Source organism: Petromyzon marinus, chromosome 47 (genome assembly GCF_048934315.1).
Source record: "Petromyzon marinus isolate PM22_M1 ecotype Great Lakes invasive population chromosome 47, UKy_Petmar_22M1.pri1.0, whole genome shotgun sequence".
NCBI lineage: Eukaryota > Metazoa > Chordata > Hyperoartia > Petromyzontiformes > Petromyzontidae > Petromyzon > Petromyzon marinus.
In genome coordinates, this window is record NC_133713.1 from 10209577 (window position 1) to 10230783 (window position 21207).

At 49.8% G+C, this 21207-nt stretch overlaps 1 protein-coding gene across 3 annotated transcripts in view; it reads left to right on the forward strand.

The window, feature by feature from the left end:
• The first annotated feature begins 232 nt into the window (after positions 1-232).
• The window catches only part of LOC116952514 (WD repeat and FYVE domain-containing protein 2), a 28951-nt gene continuing 7976 nt past the window's right edge, over positions 233-21207 (forward strand). The window contains exons 1-10 of one of the 3 annotated variants that reach the window (XM_032971912.2): positions 233-331; positions 636-813; positions 13099-13166; positions 16026-16099; positions 16341-16395; positions 17308-17458; positions 18356-18468; positions 19798-19924; positions 20146-20251; positions 20604-20705. In XM_032971912.2, coding sequence (XP_032827803.1) covers positions 677-813; positions 13099-13166; positions 16026-16099; positions 16341-16395; positions 17308-17458; positions 18356-18468; positions 19798-19924; positions 20146-20251; positions 20604-20705 — 933 coding nt within the window. In that variant the 5' untranslated portion in view covers positions 233-331; positions 636-676. Of the gene's footprint in view, positions 332-587; positions 814-13098; positions 13167-16025; positions 16100-16340; positions 16396-17307; positions 17459-18355; positions 18469-19797; positions 19925-20145; positions 20252-20603; positions 20706-21207 lie in introns of all 3 variants that reach the window. The other 2 variants (XM_032971914.2, XM_076074388.1) reach the window with 2 other exon arrangements.

The following is a 21207-nucleotide window of genomic DNA, read 5'->3' on the forward strand; positions in this document are numbered from 1 at the left end:
GGGGCGGGTGTGTGGGTGGAGGGGCGGGGGTGTGGGTGGAGGGGCGGGTGTGTGGGTGGAGGGGCGGGGGTGTGGGTGGTGTGGAACCTTTGTGTGTGGAGTCGGAGGGAGCCGAAGAAGTGGCGACGTTGACGCTTTAAAGAGCGCACGAGACGCGGAAGGAATGACGTCAGAGGCGGCGGCGGCGGCTCCCCCCGTGTGTGTTGGTGGTGTCGTTGTGTGTGAGCGTCGCCTCCGTGGCTGTGCGGTTGTCTGTGCGGTTGTCTGTGCGTCTGTGTGCGCGCACGCGCGGACAACAACAACAACAACCTGTAGGATACGCGCGTAGAAGGTAAGCGGGCATGGGAGGCTAGTGGCTCACACGATATCCTGGCACATGGGAAAGAAGACAAAAACGTAACGGGGGTGGGGGAGGCAGACGTTTCGTTTACGTTTGACACACATGCAGGCTCGTGTTGTGCAGGCTGCGTTTGCATTCTTTTGCGGTGTTGCGCGTTCCAATGGGTGCTCGCAAACTGCACTTGCCTCACACCAACCCAGTGTGTAAGGGGCTACGCGGGTGATCTTTATCTGTGTGTGTGTGTCAGCTGCTGCTGCTGCTGCTGCTGTTGTTGTTGCCGCTGCTGCTGTTACAGCCCCCCTGAGATCAACAGCACAGGCAGCTCGGCCTCCGGCCATGGCGGCCGAGATCCACACCGAGGCGAGGGTGCGGCGTCCTCTCCTGCTGGCCAAGATCGAAGGCTCCCAGGATGTGGTGAACATGGCAACCATCATTCCCAAGGAGGACGGAATCATCAGCGTCAGCGAGGACAAGTGAGTCTTCGGCGACGCGAGCCGCTGTCAGTCGCTGCCTTCACAAACCCCCCCCCTTACAGCCATCGCCATCATCATCATCGTCATCCCATAATTACGACGGTGTCGTAACAACAGCGAGGGCAAGCGAGTCTTCGGTGACTACATTCACAACGCCCTACCGCCATCACATCATCACCACCACACCACCATCGTCACCACCACATCACCACCACATCATCATCATCATCACCACCACCACATCATCATCACCACCACCACATCATCACCACACCACCACCATCGTCACCACCACACCACCACATCACCACACCACCACCATCGTCACCACTACCACCACATCACCACCATCGTCACCACCACCACACCATCATCATCGTCACCACACTCGCCCACCACATTGGCGAGTGCGTCACGGCGCACGGACAGGGCGCGCAGCGGCCGCCTTTCAAGGCCGAGTCGACCTAGGGGAATCCCAGGACGGGTTCAAATATTTGCCACTGACTGCGGGCGTGAGCGCGGGTGGGAGGGCTGGGCGCGTAGAGGCTAAGAAGCGCCGACCACTACGCCACCACCACCACTCACTCCCCAGCACATCACAACAACCACAGATTTCAGCTCAAATCAGCATCGATGTATTGCTTAGTGCTATTGCAGCTCCTGACTACAGCCCCAAGCCGGTGGTGGAAATTCCACAGTTCTACGACGGGGGTGGGGGCTGAGTGTGCATGGCATAGGGCAACGTTTGTTGACTTGAAATCGAAGTCGTCACCACCCGGAACACCACCACCCCCCCTCCCCCCATGGGCTTGTTTACGTGCCACTCACTCGGGCACGTTGCGATGCATCCGGGCAGCAGCATCATCATCGTCATCCAGTTCTAGGTCAATCCACTGCTGGACGCATGCCTCCGCCACGCGGTTGTCAAGTCCGTGGTTTGTTATTCGAGCATATTTCATCACGCCGGTCAGTGCTGGTTTGTGAATACGGAGAGCATGGACGTGGGCGCATAGAAGTAGAGTACAACCATTGAATTTGCTGCGCTGACCCACCCCACTGCTGTCCACCACGTGGCCCCGTAGCACCACCGCAAGCTATAGCAGCAGCCTGTTATAGGCATTGCTAATTGGTCGCCCAACCCAGGTTTCTTCACCCTGCTATATCGCGATATCTGGCGCGTGTGAGCACGCTGCAGATCGCTAGGTCATTGGTGTTATTTATATTCCTGTATTTGACAGGGTCTGTGTGCGTTTGTGATGTAGATATTCTCGTCAGACCACGCATTGTAAGATCACGTTGCACTTAATAGATGCTCTCAAACACCAGCACGCGTGCCTGTTAAGTTAATATATCGGGAGCATGAAATATGTGGTCGTGCTGGCTAATTCCTTAATCCCAATGCAACATAGTTCCGACTGTGGCACGGTACTTTCGGCAAGAATGCTGAGCAGAGGTTGAGCCTGGCTAGTACTCGGATGGGCAACCACAATGCCACAAACACGTCCATAAGGCGACTTCGAGGCTGTGTGCTAGGTGGTGGTCAGCAGATGGTCGTGCAGAAAAAAATATATTGTACCGTGCCTCAACGCTTTATTCAACCCTGTGTACTGATTAGCATGGTGAAGTATGGGCATACCCACAAGGGTTTACACTTGGCTGGGTTTGACCCGGCATAGTCCGGGAATTGGCACCTACGGGCTGGTGGCAGCAGCAATTGATTTGTACCTAGATCTGGTGGTGATAGTATTGTTTTCCTATAGTTACTGACTGATACATGTGTCCGGGTTTGGTCTGTGGTGGAAAAAAGGTGCCGGTGGCCTTAAACAAATACAGCCCTCATCACCAACACCAGCACGGCGGGAGGACCTCATCCAGCAGTGGATTGATAACAATTGCCGTACGTGTAGGTCACACATGCTGTGTACGTAACGGACTGAATTACGAGCGTGCCATTGTGAGCGGCATCCGCCGCTTGCTCGTGTGATGAAGTTGAACCCGAACAAAATTAAATCTGACTGCACGTGACGGCCTCGTGCGGCCAAAGCTGTAAAGTAATAATCTCACCTGGCCTGTGTTTCACAATCCACTTGTGGGGCCTATACAAGCAGGGCAGCCTATACTCACTCACTCACTCCCGAGGTACAAGACTATAACTACAGCACAGACGATTCATTGAAATAATGACGGTCACCTTCCTGTAAACAGGGGTTCAAGAGTGATACGACGATGAGCAATAACACGGGCAAAAGAAGCAAAATTCAGCAAAAGAATTTCCCATTTACTAAATGCGTGTTGTCTTTTGAGAAGTCGTGACCGGATCTGCACAGCGGGCAAAAGCTCAATGCGGGTGAATGGTTCTGATTGCTCGCAAAGAGGCACCAGCTGTGACGGATGGCTCAATTACAGTATTTTCAATAATAATAATAATCATCGTATTGATGTTAGTTGAAAACGCTTTTGTTATCATTATTTTAGTGTATTTAAATGTTATTTTCATTATCATATTACTGTTGATTTATTAAAATATTGTGTCTTTTTCTGCTTATGATACAATCATCGAGAAGTACAGTACTGCTTTGAAATTGGGTCCATCTTTTAAAAACACCCTGTATAAGGATGAATAGTACACTAAATATCAGCAAATTATACTTTTTTTTATAGAAACGTGGGTTTTTTTAGGGTGCGTAACCTGCCCGGGAGAGTGGTCAAACACTTTGAGAGACATCTATTTACTAATGGTAGAATTAAAGTAATCCATTTTTCAAATCATAATCATGTTACAATACTATTGATCTATTGAAGGATGTTTGTTATCACCACAATCATCATGATGCTTCTATTAATGTATTAAGGTGTGTTTGTTAAGGAAATCCCATTTTAATCCCAGAACCTCAAAATAAGCTCATGGATGAGTCCCTGTGTATACCCGCATGGCTGCGAGGATGAGATGGTGCTGAAAGCCCCACTTATGCCAGTGCACGATATTATTTTGCAGTGATGTAATGCTTTCCTTGAACACAGCTGGTAGGAATGTAGTTCCGTAAGTATTGCAGCGTGACATGCAGTTGTGAGAGAATTAAATTGAGTCGCTCTAACATCATTGTAAGCAGCAGCATTCCCACCGTTATCGTTTGGCACCTCCGATTAGCACGGTTGGCTACGTACAATGTTGTTGTAGCTTCCATCATCGTACAATGTTGTAGCTTTGATCATCACTGCTATCAGCAACAGTAATGGCATCGGCATCATGACATTCACCATAATTGGGAGGAGGGTAATCACAATCATCACTATCGTAATTCCAATTATCAGCAGCAGTGGTATCACAATCATTATTTCTTTCATCATCGTCATCATCCCTTCAGGGTCTATAAATTGGGTACCACCTGATTGAGGCGCCACTACTTGTGGCATTTAAATCAACAACGCTCGCTCTGTGGACATACTGGTCCCTGCCATAGAATGTGGAATGTGAAGCACTGCCATTTAAATGAGGCGGCCAACAGATCAATCAGCACAGCTGTAAGCTCTTCTGGATTATACTGGTAGGAAACGTAGTGGACTGGAAGCCCAACTGGGATTAATTCACAGGAAGCAAGGGATTAATTGTGTATGTCTGTAGATGTCTGTCCACGTGTATCCGGACACCTGGATATATAACAAATGCGCTCCTAGTGGGCATTACTGGTAGGAAACGTAGTGGACTGGAAGCCCAACCAGGATTATCACAGGAGGCAGGGGATTAATTGTGTATGTCTGTGGATGTCTGTCCACGTGTATCCGGACACCCGGATAAAATGGGAGGGGTGGGGCTGGGTGGAGAGGGGAGGGGCTGGGTGGGGAGGGTGGGGCTGGGTGGGGGGTGGAAGGGGTTGGAGGGGTGGGGCTGGGTGGGGAGGGGCTGGTCACCCTGTGGTGCCCTTATAAAACTCAACGTTTAACCTACTCACGCCAGCTTGTGCCCGCCTTCAGTCGGGCATATTTGCGGTATACACCACGCTGCCGTTGACCCTGGCCATTGACCGAGCAACCCAACGTTCCTACCAGCTCCCTCCGCAGGAATGTGTTTATTTTTGAACATAGCTTTGACATGAACACACTTCACCAACAGTCTATAGCAGTCTTCAAGAATGATGGGATAAGACAAGACGACTAATGTGTGCTCGACCAACAATGTGTCCTCAAAATATTAGGCTAATTCATGGATGGAGTGCGGTGGAATGTTTTTTTTATATCAACAATTGCCCTATTTCCCTGAAGACCAGTGGCCCCATTTACAGCACGTATAATGCGATTAATTTTTATACTATAAAAATATGAAGAGCTACGTCAATGAATCACCACTGACACCACCAAAAAAAAATCACAAGCCAATTATGGAACGAAAAAATGCAGTTTCGTAGTCCTTGCTGAACGGTACAGTACTACGTTGGGATTTCCTGACACGACGTTTCTGCGCAGAATGGAGAGCATCTAACAAACCGAGTTAAAAAAAAAAACCTCAACACATTCATCAATAAAATTGTATAAAAACAATATATTTGAGAATACAATTTTTTTTTTCTTTTAGGGTCACAGTATTAATGACAAATGTATTGATTTTTTGTTGTTTGTTCACCACTGTGGACAGACACTACATCACAAAAAAAAATTTGAACAACAACTCAGCTTTGCCCCATCCGTTGAGGTTTTTTTAGCTTTGAGAGTGCAATATTAAATGTAAAGAAAAAATTTAGTTGTCCAAAAAATGCCCCATAATACATGAGACATGGTTTGTCCGACCACACTATCTTGAGGAAAGAGTGTAATGGAATAGCCGTGATGCATGTGACGCTGTTTTTCACGTCTGTGAATGAGGATAAATATCCGTCACGGAATAATGTTTCCACCAACACGCAAACATTTACTTTGAAAAAATGTTTAACAAAAAAGAAACGGTCTCTGCATTATGCACCTCCGATTACCATGGTTGGCTTAGTACGTTGTGAAATAAGTTCAACATACAGTTCAACATACATGCAAAAAGCTCAGTATTTCATGGCACTGTCATTGACTGCACATTAGACGTGATGAATGGCGCATGAAGTGCCAACGTCCGTCATGCGTGTTGGTGTTGGGTGCGAATACGGCAAGCTCTTGCCGCTTGAGGGTTTGTGTGGCACGTTGAGCAGAGGGCCCACTGAAACTGTGGCTGTTAACGTGGATTTCAATGTGGATTGCATTAGTCGCTTGCTATAGCCGTGATGGATAATACTCAAAAACATGTGCGTTGTCCACAAATGAAGTCACCACAAAGTGGAATAATGAATGTGTGGTGTGTGTGTGTTTTTTATGGTAGTTAACATTTTAGAAATATGTATTTTTACGACGTAAGTTTGTGGTTTGACACGTACATGAAATTGAATGCACCATCATCATCATCCTAGCACCGATAATAATGTTGGTTGGAAGTTCAACACGTGTCCGTAAGCATGAAATGGATGAATGCATTTTGTTTTCTCCCTCGGTACTAATAATTATCACGGTTGGCTACGTACGGTGCGAAAGAAGTTAATTGTATGTATGTTGAACTTCTTTCGCCAACCATGCCAACCGTAAGTAGCTAACCATACTATGCCTAAGTGTAAAGCCATTTCACGATTCGGCTGATGATTACCGACATTCTTGATTTTAAGCTTTTGTGACTGCAGGAATCCATACTCTCTGGTTCTTTCGGTAAAGTCACGTATTTTTTTCTATCTACGTGACTTTACCGAAACAACCAGTGAGTATGATTACCGACATCTTTAAAAGTGTCTGAATTGTACATTGAAAATGCTAAATGAGCACTGAATTTGATACCATTTGCATAAATTATACATTTTCCACACGAACAGTTCGATGCTTACTCTTTGGTTCTATTCGGTAAAGTCACGTAGGTGACTTTACCGAATAGAACCAAAGAGTATGGATCCTTGCAGTCACGAAAGCTTCAAATCTAGAATTCGATGCTTCTGTCACGGGCGTAAGAAGCTTTTTTTTAAATCGATAAATCCTTACACGCCTCATCAGCCATGATCAATCTGCTGTTGGATGAAGGCTTTCCCAAATACATCACCATCTCTCGCGGCCCCGTGATGTAACAATACAAGTCTAAGAGGAGTTTAATAAATTGCTTACAATGTATGTGAAAATGCAAAAAAAATTGGCTCCTGAAATTAATGACAACAATACAGCAAGAACATAGGACCTTTAGATGACAAACAATATAGAAACATGATATATTCTGGAATGGAGTCGTGGGCCAAAATGGTGACAGTTAATCCAATCGTTGTGTTCCTACTACACAAACACCCGTACACACATTAGTATACCCACATGGGAGGCGTGGGAGGCTTTTGACAAAGTGATAGTGAAAGTACGTGCCCTGGTGTACACACACACTCTCCTACATGACTCCGTTAACACCCTATCCTGGCTCCACCGATGGCGTTTAAAGGATTTGGCATCAGAATGTAAACTAAGCACGCACTGCACAACACGCAGAGTCAGAGGTCACAGTGACCTCCTCCTGAGAGCAGCACTGGACTGATCTAATTCCATAAGTCTTCCCGATCCATTTTCTGTAAGTTACACATTCCAGTGTGGATACCAACGTCGCAGTGAAATACCTTGGGGGGGGGGGAGGGGGGGAAGCGTGTCTCCTTGCCCGACTCGCCCTCCAACATGCATTTTTGTACTTCGTGCGATCTCTCGATCTCGCGAGAGTTATCCTCCCATTGTTGTGAGCGTTCAGGATGATGACGGCTTGGTTGCAATACCTACCTGGCTGCACTTGATAGATTTCTTTCCGACATTAGGAAGCTACTGGAGCTATGCATTTTTAAATATAGATTGAAAACGCATTTCCTTTAGAACTGCTTTTTGTGTTTAGTTTGTTGTCCTTCCCCCGCACCTCCGATTGGCACGGTTGGGTACGTACGGTGGGAAAGAAGTTCAACGTTCATATATACATTTAAACCTAAAGCAGTCATGCTGATCGATAATCCAGCACTCTCTCACCAGCAGTCATGTCGCCTACTTATCACTCCTTTATGGATACTACATTGGTTTACTGTTCGTTTGAAAGTCACTCATGGATTCCTCACCCAACAACACACTCGCCCACTTGCTCAACCTATCTCCCACTCATCCACTCGCCACACTGCGGGTGATGACAACGATCTGTCTGCTTCTTCCCTTGCGTTGCTCCACTTTGGAATTCCCTCCCATCGCCTTATTTTCCCAAGCGCTTATAATAACAACCTTGCTCTTTTGTTCTATTCGGTAAAGTCACGTGGGTAAAAAATAAACAAAAATCACGACGCTTCGGCCACAACACAAGTGGCCTTCATCAGGTGAAGGGACCAACCTGTCCAGAGGACAGCGTTGGAGTGGACAGGTTGGTCCCTTCACCTGATGAAGGCCACTTGTGTTGTGGCCGAAACGTCGTGATTTTTGTTTATTTTTTTTTCCTACGTGACTTTACCGAATAGAACCAAAGAGTATGGATCCTTGCAGTCACGAAAGCTTCAAATCTGGACTTAATAACAACCTTGCTCAAGTCAAGATACGTGTCAACTTTGATCAATTACAGCTCTGAGAGTGCCGTCTGTCGCTGGCCGCTTCACGTTTTTTGGGGCCTGTGCTTGGTGACTGCGTGAATAAATAGAATACGTGACTTGGCTAGCATACGGCATGAGAGCCGCCGGGACGACGATGAGGTGGTGGTGATGGTGGTGCTGTCGCGTGATGGCAGTAGAATTTTACAGCCGCGTGTCGAGCGAGGGCTCCATGAATCGTGCCCTCTGTCCAAACAGGTCCGAGTGTCGCTAAAATAAAATAAATAACAAGTGCTCAAAACCGCAGGGCTTAACATTCATCCTCGTCATAATAATACAGAAAATGTGTTGTCAGTCGGCAGAGGCAGCTGAAGCAATTTTCCCGAGTGGGGGGCGGTGAGGCCGTGTCGATAAATCAAGCTTTTAATTAGGGGCCACGATGTAAAACATTTTTTTATATATGTTCTGGTAAATATCAATACAAATAAACAATTCTCGGGGTTTCAAAGGGGAGGTGAATGCCCCCATCGCCTTCCCCTCCCGCCCCACCCCAGATTCACCACGGTCAGTCGGCACGCATTGAATAACTTTTATAAGGAGAACGCCTCTTATCCGTGGTCCTATTATTCACGCGACTCCTATTATCTGTACCAGCTGTCGGCTCGGCACATACTCCCTTTATCCATGGGCCCAGGTCTTCCTCTTATCCAAGATTCTCCACGACTTTTCCCGTAAGTGTTTTGCCGAATTGAAATGTATTATCTGCGCTTTTTTCACTGTTAAGAGGAGAGTCGTGGTGAAAATTACACATTAACCACGGGGTTATCCACGATTTTAAACCCCGCTGCTAAGAGAAGTAAATGTGATGGATATCCCCGAGGGTAATAGGATCCATGATCGTGGACCCCCATATCACTTGAGCCCCTGCCGTCTAAGGGAAGCCAATTAACCCTCTCCCGTTACAAGACGACTGCAAGTTGCAGAGTGGGGTCCCGTTCTCCGCTGAATCTCAGGAACGCGTGAGCGGTTCGGCGATAATTTTATTTCGAGAGGCGTAGCGGCCGTTGTTTTTAAAGACGTATTGTACTCGCTGCACGGAACCGCAGCGACACGACCACACTCGACGATAGCTGGCGCCAAACTGTCCCACACTCCCTCCCTGCATGGCCTTTTTACTTCAGATTTCGGTCGGGAAGAAAAAACGATGACGTACACACGCACATCGGAAACGGGAAAGCGAACGGGAAAGGGTTAACCTCCTGGCCATCATCTTCTCGGGGCCCAATTATACATTTTTTTAAGTGTAGTTTTTTTGCTAATAGGATTTGTCGAGTTATAATCATAGCCCTGACCATAACTGTCACAAATGTCGGCTTCCCAAACCTCATCGCACACGAGTAGAATTTACATCGCTCATTCGGGTTATAAATACGGATTTACGTGCAACTTATTTGTTTACGCAAGAAATCCATGGTGAATCGGGAAGCTCTCGCTCCTCCTGCACATGAGCTGATTTCGTTGCTCCGTCTCCGCAGAGGGGCGCGGTTGATTTCCCCCCTTTGGCTGCCATTCCATCGTTAGTCTTGATGCCCGTACCCGTCGTCCGTTCCAGCGAGGCTTCCTGCCCACGCTCACCGACTCTCCTCGGCTGTCGATATGCCAGTGGCAAGCTGTAAATGTGGCTCCACGGTGATTCGATATTAAGTACCTTTCTTCGTATACAGGAAGTCGTGGGTTTGATCCTGACCGTGACACCTGCTGCATATTTGGAGCTTGCGTGTCTCTCCCCATGGTCTCGTGGGTTTTTCTCTGGGTCCTCCGGTTTTTCCTTCCACATTTAGAATCCAAGCGCGTATTTGGCTGCTATAAATGTACACATGATGAGCCACTTCGTTTAGCTATGATTTGTGGCCAGGTTACCTGGTAAAATAAAAATTGTAAACTTTTGTAAAGAAAAAAAATCAGAAATCCGTATATTCCATTTCCTGTCTCTCAGCACAATCCCAGCACGCAACTGTCTGCTTTTTTGCGGACTTGCATTCTTTGACACCTAATTTCCCTGTAGCAACACTGCCAATAGGGTCCCCTATACCCAGCTCAGCACTGAGCTTAACCGTGATGTATATTTTTTTTTTATAAAAAAAACTGTGCTCGGCAGGAAGCTTGTGATTAATCACCACACGGAGGCTTTGTGGAAGTGAGTGCTACGTTTTCCTATTTGTTGATATATTTACATAACGCATTTTGCACATTTCTCGGATTGTACGCACTTGTGAAGTCAAGCAGATTAATGAGTTGAGCACCACAGTGATCTTTGGTGGCTGCTGTTTGCTGTACTGAATCCAAAGTCAAAATTATTCTCTGCTGAACGAGGATTCGGGGCGTCGGTGCGCATCTCCTGCTCACAGCCCTGAGCAAGTGGTGAAATTTCCCAATTCCCTAAAATCAATAGGGTAACCACTGTTGACCTCCTCACGAAGTGGTACTTATTTTATCGACCCTAGAGGAATGATGAGATATGATAACAGCCCCCGCCCCGACCAGGATTTGAACTCGCAGGTTCTGATTGCGAGCCACTTGCTCTACACGGAGCAACTTGGTCGGATAGAGTTCTAACGAACCGTCCATTTACTCTGTAGACTGTACAAGCAAGTGCTGTTCAGCAAGCACATATTTAGGGCAGTGTGGCGCACAAGGGAGAGGTGCGGTTAGTACAATGCCTGACCGCCTTTGTCTCCCCAATGCTAATGACACACTGCACCCGGATACGCATTTAAAGTCAAGGTGATGCAGGAAGGGCCCACAACCAATTCCGATATCACTCGACACTGAATGTTAGCCATGGTTAAGAATCAAATTCAAGTCGCCAGGTTCATACCGCATTGTGCTAAGTGCTGCACCACCGCTCCCCATACCCATAGCAATAACAACCGCCTTTCGCCACTAAGTGGCGGTGACATTACCACGGCGCTTGTGCCAGGCTATGTGCACTTTAAGGCCACGTGAAGTGTCGAACGCCCGCTGGCAGGAGGTTATGGGACAGGCCCAGGTGCAATGGGTTGACTGAGATGACCTCTGCCCCCATACCCACAAACGCATACACGTTCACACAAGTATAGTGTGCAGAATTTTCTCAAGCCCATTGCCATGGTTACGAATGTGTGTTGAACCCCAAGCACGCGGGATTTTGGGTGCTCAAAGCCCATTAACGTGGTACCTACGAGGGCGTGGGCACTTAGCCTGGCGCGCGTGGGGGGGGGGGGGCAGCTGACGGCACACAGAGAGGAGGGACAATCAGCGGCGCCAGCCCCGCCGTGGGGGTCAACGCGGGCGATGGGGTGGGTCGATTCCGGAATCCTGGCAGAGTTTCCCGGGAGACGTTGCCACGGTGGCTAGGAGATGTTAATCACCTCGCCTGGTGTACAGGAAGTCGTGGGTTCGATCCCGACTGACGCCTGTTGTATATGTGGAGTTTGCGTGTTCTCTTTTTTTTCGTGGACGCTTGGATTTATCTCCGGTTCCTTCGGTTTTTCCCTCCACTTGCATTTAGAGTATTTGGCAGCTATACATGTCTACATGATGAGCCACTTTGTTGAGCTATGATTTGTGGCCAGGTTTCTTCTGAAAAAGAGCTATATAGCTCGGTGGGTCTTACCTGGTAAAATAAAAAGTTGAGTTTTTTTTTCATAAAGATGTTGAGCAAAAGCGCATTCATTGTTATCATACAGTCAGTATGGTTATGATCATGGAGGCGGTCAGTTACCTGCTTACCGCTCTGATATCGCTACTATCATGGTTACCGCTCCCGTGAACTTCACTCGTTGATTCCTCCATCCATGTTGAGGACTCGGTCCAGCAGACCGTTTCGTCTCATCTCATCCTCGCAGTGTTCACTCACTCGCCACTCTGCAGGTCGCAAAACACTGCTTCGCTTCAGGGTTAACTCTGTCATTACCTTTTCCAAAGCTCTTGCAGCATCGCTCACTGCCATCCGCTCACCCAGACACTCACCCAGACACACACACCCAGACACTCACCCAGACACTCAACCAGTCCGTGTTTGGACAAGGTTTAAAAGAAAGTGAGTAGGGATTGCAGGCCATTCATCCTCTATCCATTCCGGCGACCGGACGACACCTGCTGATTCGACCATGGTATCGAGATGGTGCCAATTATATATCGATCCGAGTGTTATTTCCCCGCGTGAGCCGGAATTATCCGGGTTCACCGTCTTACATTTTTTGCCCGACGTGAAGCCAAATGTGCGTGAATGGAAAAATATCCAAGCATCCCAATGTAGCGGGACCCTTTGCCCCCTTTGCTCGGTAAACGGAGGGCAAAGTTCGAGCTCCTCCGAGTCGCCCGCAAAGCTGGAGTCCGTTGGCAAAAACTGTGCACGATACAAGTTCCACGATTATATTCTTGTTGTGATCCGGCACGAGACGTCGGTCGTCGCTCCGTCACGCGATGTTAAGAATGTTACATGTAAATGAACTTATACGTGGCGAACGTTTGTAACTCAAAGCCGAGTAAGACTGAATGCCAAGTAATTTTTAGCAATTTTATTTGTGTTGTGTGCAGTCGCTGTTCAGTGGAGTATAAACTGCGCGTGCTTTCCCCGTGACCCCATCCTCTCTCGCACCCACCCGTGCACGCATGCACGTATCCCCAACCGCCCCTCCCTCTCCATTCCATGTCTTGATAGAACCATACGCGTGTGGATCAAGAGGGACAGTGGCCAGTTCTGGCCCAGCGTGTTTCATTCGATGCCAGGTACGAACCCACGCACGCACTCTAACCACGCTGTATCTTCCTACCAAAATAAACCCAGTCTCGTGGGTCCTCGGAATTGAACAGAAAAAATAATAATTTTTATTTTACCAGGTAAGGCGCACTGAGCTATATAGCTCTTTTTCAGAAGCAACCTGGCCACAAATGTTAGCTCAACAAAGTGGCTTATCACGTGGAAATTTATGACAGCCAAATCCTGTAAACACGTGTTTCTAAATGTGGTGGGAGAAACTGGAGGACCCGAAGTAAAATCCACACGACCGCGGGGAGAACATGCAAACTCCAAATATACAGGCGTCGGGAGTGAACCCACGACCTCCTGCATACCAGGCGAGGGAGTTCACATCTCGCCACAGTGGCACCCCCCGTAATAGTGTGGTGGATGTGCCACGCGCTGCATATAACGGGGCTTAAGTTGGGACCCCGAAAAAGTGAGGAGGAAAACAATTGGACTCGCGAAGTTCGAACGTTGAACAGCGTGGAGAGCAACGGCGGCTCGTCGCTGTCCGTGTCCCCGTGCTCCGTGGCAACGTGGCGCGCCGATGCAGCCCAAGTTTAGTAACCGGACGGTCGACCGGCTGGAGCGTTGGATTGCGCGCTTCAGAATCGGATTTCAATATTCGGTAGTTTCAGTCGGATATATTTGTATTAATCTTTTCATATCGCTTTCTATATATCTATTTTTGTATTCACGTAAAAAGCTATTTGTGAAAAATAGCACGACCAGCTTTAAATGGGCTGAATGTGGTCTCCATTGGAAAACACCGTGGTCTTGTTAAAGAAAATAAATGCACCGGGCCGCAATCGTCCTGGTGTCTTGAGGACACGCCGTATAAAGCAAGTGAATATAAATGTTCGTTGTACGTCTACTGCACCTCGCGCGGAGAGCGTTTGTGGTGGCGCCGCCTCCTCCCACCGTCCAGCTCTCGCTTCGCCCCCCTTTTTTTTTTTTTTTACCTGCCGGGCTTTTTCTGATCGACGGATTTAAATTATTCAAGCGGTCGCGAGTGGGAGAGAGAGAGAGAGGGGGCGCACGGGCCGTCTGCCACGTAATCTCTCGGTGCCCTGCCACGGCGCTCCTCCGCACCGTCGTCACCTTTTCATTATTTGACTCCCTTCACTTGGCCGCCGCTCGCCTATTGAGTGTGTGTGCGCGTTGTGTTTACTTGTGCTGCTGCCGCCGCCGCCGCAACCTCCACCGCAACCTCCACCGCAACCCGTGTCGTGCTGCTGACGCCAGATCGTACAGCGCGCCGTCGGAATAACGCAGGCAGATGTAGATCCCGTCCCACGTGTAGTGGTTGGGGGTGGCGGGGCGCTTTGGTGAGAGTCTGTCTGAGGGTGTCCCCCCAAGTAACCATGGGGCTTATTGAAATGAGGCAGGTCGGTGTCTCGACACAGAATTCCTCACGAGTAGCTGTAGAGCACAGCCAGCGCAGCCAGTCGGCACTCTCACACGGGAGGAGGAGGAGGCCGGGCAACGTTTTTTTTATTTTATTTTGACAATAACCCGTTTGTTTATGCAAATAATACTCACTTTCTATAACGCAAGGAATAATTTCCACAAATATGCATGTGTGTGTCCCGGCTGAATAAGCATCGTCACTGTATTTTTGCTGTCCTACCAACCGGTTTGAAGGGTTTTAGGCGAGGGAACGTTCTAGTACTCAATTTTGTAAATCCACAACTCCCAACGGAAAGGTCGTACTGTTAGAAAGTAAATAAAAATGAAATGAATGGCGCGCAAAGCAACACGGATCGCGTCTCCACGCTGCGCGGAAGCGTCACACGCCCAGGCGGTCCCAGTTCAGTTGCTCCGAACTGTACTGCAGAACTTCACTGTGTAGTCCACTATAGATTTTCTGTGGTTTCGGTGTTCTGGTTTTGTTTTCACCCTTTCTGTTTGCTCTTTAACTTTGCATGACGTATAAAAGTTGAGAAAGCAGATATCCCCGGGGCAGCCCCCCACCTCTTGAGTTTTCCCACTATTTCGAGGATACGCTGTACAACCCAAGTCTGAATGCAAGAATTATTAGATTAACCCTCCCGGTCGTTTTAACTTGCCTTTTACATTTTAAAAATGTATTTACCCAATTATCCATCACCGCCGCTTACGCTTTTACTGTATGTTGTACCACCCTTGCTAACCGCACTCGGGGCTGGGTTGCGACGTTTTTACGAGTGCGGTGTTTGAAGCCGCGTGTGTGCGTGCGTGTGCTATTCGCTTTGTGCGTGCGTGTGCTATTCGCTTTGTGCGTGCGTGTGCTATTCGCTTTGTGCGTGCGTGTGCTATTCGCTTTGTGCGTGCGTGTGCTATTCGCTTTGTGCGTGCTGTGCACGCGCTGTGCGTATGTGCCGTGTGTGCGCGCGCTGTGTATGTGTATTGCGCGCTTGTTTGCATTTGCGTGCTGTGTGTACTTGTGTACATGCTGTGTGCACTTGTGTACATGCTGTGTGCACTTGTGTACATGCTGTGTGCGTGCCGTGTGGGGAGCGGTAGTGTGGGGGGTTAGCGCGCTGCGCTTCGAACCCAGCAACCCGAGTTCGATTCCCGCTCGCAGCCAACACCGGCGGCGATTATCTGAACCATTCCTGGGCCTCCCCAAGGTCAACACAGCCTCAAATGAGTACCTAGTACAGTGTGTAAACATCGCCACTGGGCAGACAAAGGCGGCCGGGCGTAGTGCTGGCCACCCACGCCCTCGAGTGCTGTACCGGCCTTCATAGGTGCTACTCGCGAACAGCACTTGCCCCAACAGTCTGTTAAAGGCTATACGGGGGGGGGGGGGGGGTGTCTTCATCTTTGTCTTTTCTGTGTGTGTGCTGCGTGTCCCGGTACAGTGGCCTGCAGCACCATGTCCTACAACCCTGAGACACGGCGACTTTTCGTGGGCCTCGACAACGGAGCCGTGGCGGTGCGTGTAGCGCAGCAGCGCGAGACGCTCGCCCTGATTTGCGCCCGCCCCGACTCCTCAGCCCCCAGACTCCCCCTCTGAACGTCGCTGTGGACAGTCGCGAGCCTCCTCAATTGCACAGCATCTTGAGACCCGGTCGCATTTGGGTGTTCCACGAACACGGTTTGTGCCGTGCCTGTACGCTATGAGCCACGCGGCCGGAGGGATTTCCCAATGTGATCCGGCATTGCCTCTCTTACAGGAGTTCTCGATGTCTGAAGACTTCAATAAAATGACGAGCACCAGGACATACGCTGGTACGTCACGCTGCTGTGGAATGGGGAGAGGTCGAGGTCAAGAGGTCACCGCGGCCACTGCCATTTATGTGACCACGCCTCGCAGTTGCTTCCTTCCGCCAGATCGTGCAGTCGCTGTACGGTTGGCACCCGGCCTCCAAGGCCCGCACTTAGTGTCACCATCTGCCTTTTGGAAGGGGGAAAAAAATAAAAGTGAAAATAAAACATGAATTAACTTTAACGTGCAGATTTTTAAAGCCAATGTGAGTTTTGGGTTAGGTCGCGTAATGATCTGCCCAAATTTCTGTGGTAATAATTCTCATGAACCAAGTTTCACAATTAGTTATGAATAAAATGTCTTGAATTTACCAGCGAGCTGAAATAATAATTGGCGCGGCGTTAAACGCTTGTGCACCGCGTGACATTTTAATTAGTTTGGCTGTGTCGGGTGGTGGAGAGTCTTAGGGCAGACATTGGCGCTTTGGTGGCCGTCTGGAACGCTCTTCCGATATTAGGAAGTCACTGTAACTATGCACTTTTAAATATAAATTGAAAACTAATTTCTTGACAACTGATTTTTGTCCTTAGATTGTTGTCCTTCCTCTGCACCTTCGATTAGCACGGTTGGCAACGTACGGCGCAAAACAAGTTCAACATACGTACAAAAGAAGCAACAACGAAAACTATTTTTTGAGTTTACATTAGTTAACTATGAACATGTTGAAGTAGGCCATCGATCCAGCCTATAGTAAAACCTTAAATTAAAGCTTTCGTGACTGCAGGAATTCATAATCCTGGGTCTTTCGTGACTTTACCGAAAGACCCAAGAATATAGTAAAACCTGCGCCGGATAACTGTATTTAGCTAAACAGCGCTTGCCCCAACAGTCTATTAAAGGCTATCTGGGGGATCTTTGTGTGCATGTGTGTGCAGCGCACCAGCAGCGCGTGACCGGGGTGCACTTTGTGCTCGAGTCCGAGTGGGTGCTGAGCACGGGTCAGGACAAGCAGTTCACGTGGCACTGCTCAGAGAGCGGCACCCGCTTGGGTTCACACCGAACGGCCGCCTGGGCCTCCTGCCTGCAGTATCCTCCTCCTCCACCCTCCTCCTCCTCCACCCTCCTCCTCCTCCACCCTCCTCCTCCACCCTCCTCCTCCACCCTCGTCCTCCTCCCTCATCCTCCCCCTCCAGCCCTTCCTCCTCCTCCTGCCCCCCCCCTCCTCGTCGTCGTCATTGTCGTGATTGTCGTGAAAAACAAAAATAAGCCGGTTAACAAAAATATATTGTGCATTTACTGGGCATGGATTTTGATTCTTAGTCGGCTTTTGAGTGAGGCAATGCAACCACGTGACCAAATCTGTGTCGTAAGACCCTCCACCACCCGATACATTTATATTGTCACGTGTAAAAGCGCTTAATGTGTCATTGTCAGTTGACCGGTGAGTTGAAGAACAATCCTCGCAACCAATTGTAGCAGATGCGACGTGTCGTTTTTCCCATTCCGACGACGTACGGGTACCTCATCAGCCTCGGTACGTCTTTTGACTTGAAGTTATTTTATTTAAGTTTTTCTTCCGATTTCGTTCCGATGATGTACGTGTGTACGTCATCGGAACAGAACCTGAAGAAAAACTTAAGTAACTTTTATCAGAACGTCTTCAGGTCAGAAGACGTACCGAGGCTCCCACAAGGCCATGCGGGAGGGCGTGTGGCACAGTTTTGGCGCCAGCTGTCACAGAGTGCGGTCGTGTCTGTGTTGATTACAATGCCTTTAAACATGGCGGCGCTACACCTCAAATAAAAAAATAACGCTGAACCGCTCCGAGCTTCAGCGGTGAACGGGACCCCACCCTGCAACTTGCGGGCGTCTCGGCAACGGGAAAGCGGCTTAATTGATTCACAGCCGGGAACAGGTTGGCAGAGCCTTCGCGGTAGTGCCAGCCGCCGGCGCGATGTCTCCTTGACGAGCGGCGCCCGCCAGGTACGACGTGGAGTCGCACTACGCCTTCGTGGGCGACTTTGCGGGCCAGGTGACCGTGCTGAAGCTCGATGCGGGCAGCTGCAGCATCATCACCACGCTCAAGGGACACACGGGTAAAGCCTGGGCCGTGGCACGCCTCCGAGTGCACAGGCGGTGCACCTGCACTGCGGTGATCCTACATCTTAAACTATGAACTGTGTTGTATTTGACCAGGTATGGCCCCCACTGAGCTATGTAGCTCTTTCTCAGAAGCGACCTGGCTATCAGAATTGATAGCTCAACGAAGTGGGCTTCTCATGTGGAGATTTATAGCACTCAAAAACCGCACGTTGATTCTAAATGCGGGGGGGGAAAACCGGTAAGACCCCGAGAAAATCCATGCAACCACAGGGACGGAGAGAGAGACATGCGTACTCCAAATATACAGCAGGCGTCAGGGTCAGGATCGAACTCACGACCTCCTGTGTATCAGGCGAGGTAGTTAACATCTAGCCACCGTGATGATGATGATGATGAGAAAAAGAGAGACACGCAAACTCCAAATATACAGCAGGCATCAGGTTCGGGATCGAACCCACGAACTCCCGTATACTAGGTGAGGTAGTTAACATTGCCTAGCCACCGTGATGATGATGATGAGGAGAAAGAGAGAGACACGCAAACTCCAAATATTTAGCGGGCTTCAGGGTCAGGATCGAACCCACGACTTCCTGTATACCAGGCGAGGTAGTTAACATCTCGATACCACGGAGGCCCGGGTGGAAGGGTCTGACCCCAAGCCCTTGGGATAACCATAGCATGGTTGGCTACCTATGGTGCGAAAGAAGTTCAACATAGTACACTTCTGAATTAAGCAACGCATGCTGACTTTACACTGGTAGGGGGTGGGGGCGAAGGCAAAGGGCAACTTCTGATACAGGCACACTACTTCACAGAACCCAGAAGTTCAAAAGAAGTGAACTTGGCGGGTGAAGCCCATTGAGCTTCCACTCGGCCAACAGGCGATAGCAAAGCGTCACAGATTACAAAGCGGCCTATGCAGGCTGGATGGGGGGGGAGGGGAAACTGCGCCACACACGCGCGTGTGTGGCGCAGCTGTTACCACGCTGCGCTACGAACCCGCAAGCCGGGTTCGTGTCTGTGTGTGTAGCGGTTAGCACGCTGCGCTATGAACCCGGCGACCCGGGTTCGATTCCCGCTCACGGCCAACACCAGTGACGATTATCTGAACCGGTCCTGGGCATCCCCTAGGTCGACTCAGCCTCAAATGAGTACCTGGTGCAGTGTGTAAACATTGCCACTAGGGAGACAAAGGCGGTCGGGCGTGGTGCTAGCCACCCACCCCCTCGTGTACCGTTCGGGCCTTCATAGGTGCTCGCTAACAGCACTTGCCCCTACAGTCTGTTAAGGCTACACGGGGGATCTTTGATCTTTGTTTGCAGGGAGCATCGGCTCTCTGTGCTGGGACCCCGTGCAGAAGCTGCTGTTCTCCGGCTCGTCTGACAACGCCATCATCATGTGGGACATCGGCGGCCGCAAGGGCACAGCCATCGAGCTGCAGGGACACAGGTGGGCACCGCGTCTCCGGCCACATCGTCATTTCGATGTATGTATGCGTGTACGTTGAACTTCTTTCGCACCGTACGTAGCCAACCGTACGAATCGAGGGTTAAGTGTGCTGCCGTGTGTGACCTCTGGAGTCATTATCTCTTCCGCGTGTGCTGCCCGGCCCCCCCACCCACCCCCTCCTCCCCATCCCGCCCCCCCCCCCCCCCAACGTGCCGGCTCAGGAACAAAGTGCAGGGCCTGTGCTACGCTCAGCCGACGCGGCAACTGCTGTCGTGCGGCTCGGATGGATCCATCGTCGTGTGGAACATGGACGTGCGGCGGCAGGAGGTGCGCGTCTTCGTCGGCTGGAAAAGGGGGGCGGGGGAGGGGGGGGGGCACCGTGATAAAAAGACGATGCCTCCGAAAGCGAGCGACGCCGTAGAATGTTAACGTGAAATGAGGGGCATTCTCCGGACTGTCCAGGCGCTCCGGAAAGTGAGACGCGCCTCAGACGTGTGTCCGTAGACTCGGCACGAATCTGACCTCGCTGGCGCACCTACTGGGTTACCCGGACACAACCCCCGCCCCACCCCCTTCCCCCCAACTTTTGCTCGCCCCCAACTCGTCCCCCCACCCCATTCACCCTGCCCCCCCCCTCCCCCCCCTACCCCCCCTACCACTCCTCTCTGCGCCGCGTCAGACCCCACAGTGGCTGGAGAGTGACTCGTGCCAGAAGTGCGCGCAGCCCTTCTTCTGGAACTTCAAGCAGATGTGGGACAGCAAGACCATCGGCCTGAGACAGGCAAGGCGCGCGGGAGACACGTGGGGGGTGTGCGCCCGTGCGGATCTGTGTGTGTGCTTGCGATTTGTAGAGCTCCGGGTAGAATGCGCACCGAGTGTTTTACGCATTCAAAAAATATAAATTACGTACGACTTGACATTTTTTTAAATTCATAATTGATATATGGGTTAGGCTACGTGATGGCGAGCAAAATAATATGTTCATCGTACAGACTGACCCCAATATCGATTACAAATCACAGCATTGGCTGTGAAAATCTTAGGTGTTAAGTTTCAATTTGACATGTAATAATTATACAGCGGACTCGAGCTGCGCATCCATAATTATGCGTGTGTTATTTTCACCAAGCCGACTCGTTTATGAACCTGGCCTGGACCTCCTCTAGGTTGACCCAGCCAAAAGCGAGTACCCGTCGCGGTGTGGTCAATGTAGCCGCAGGGACTTCGACAACAGGGCATTGAGAAGGTGCAGCGGCACCCGTTGTATGCCTAAGAGACGATTG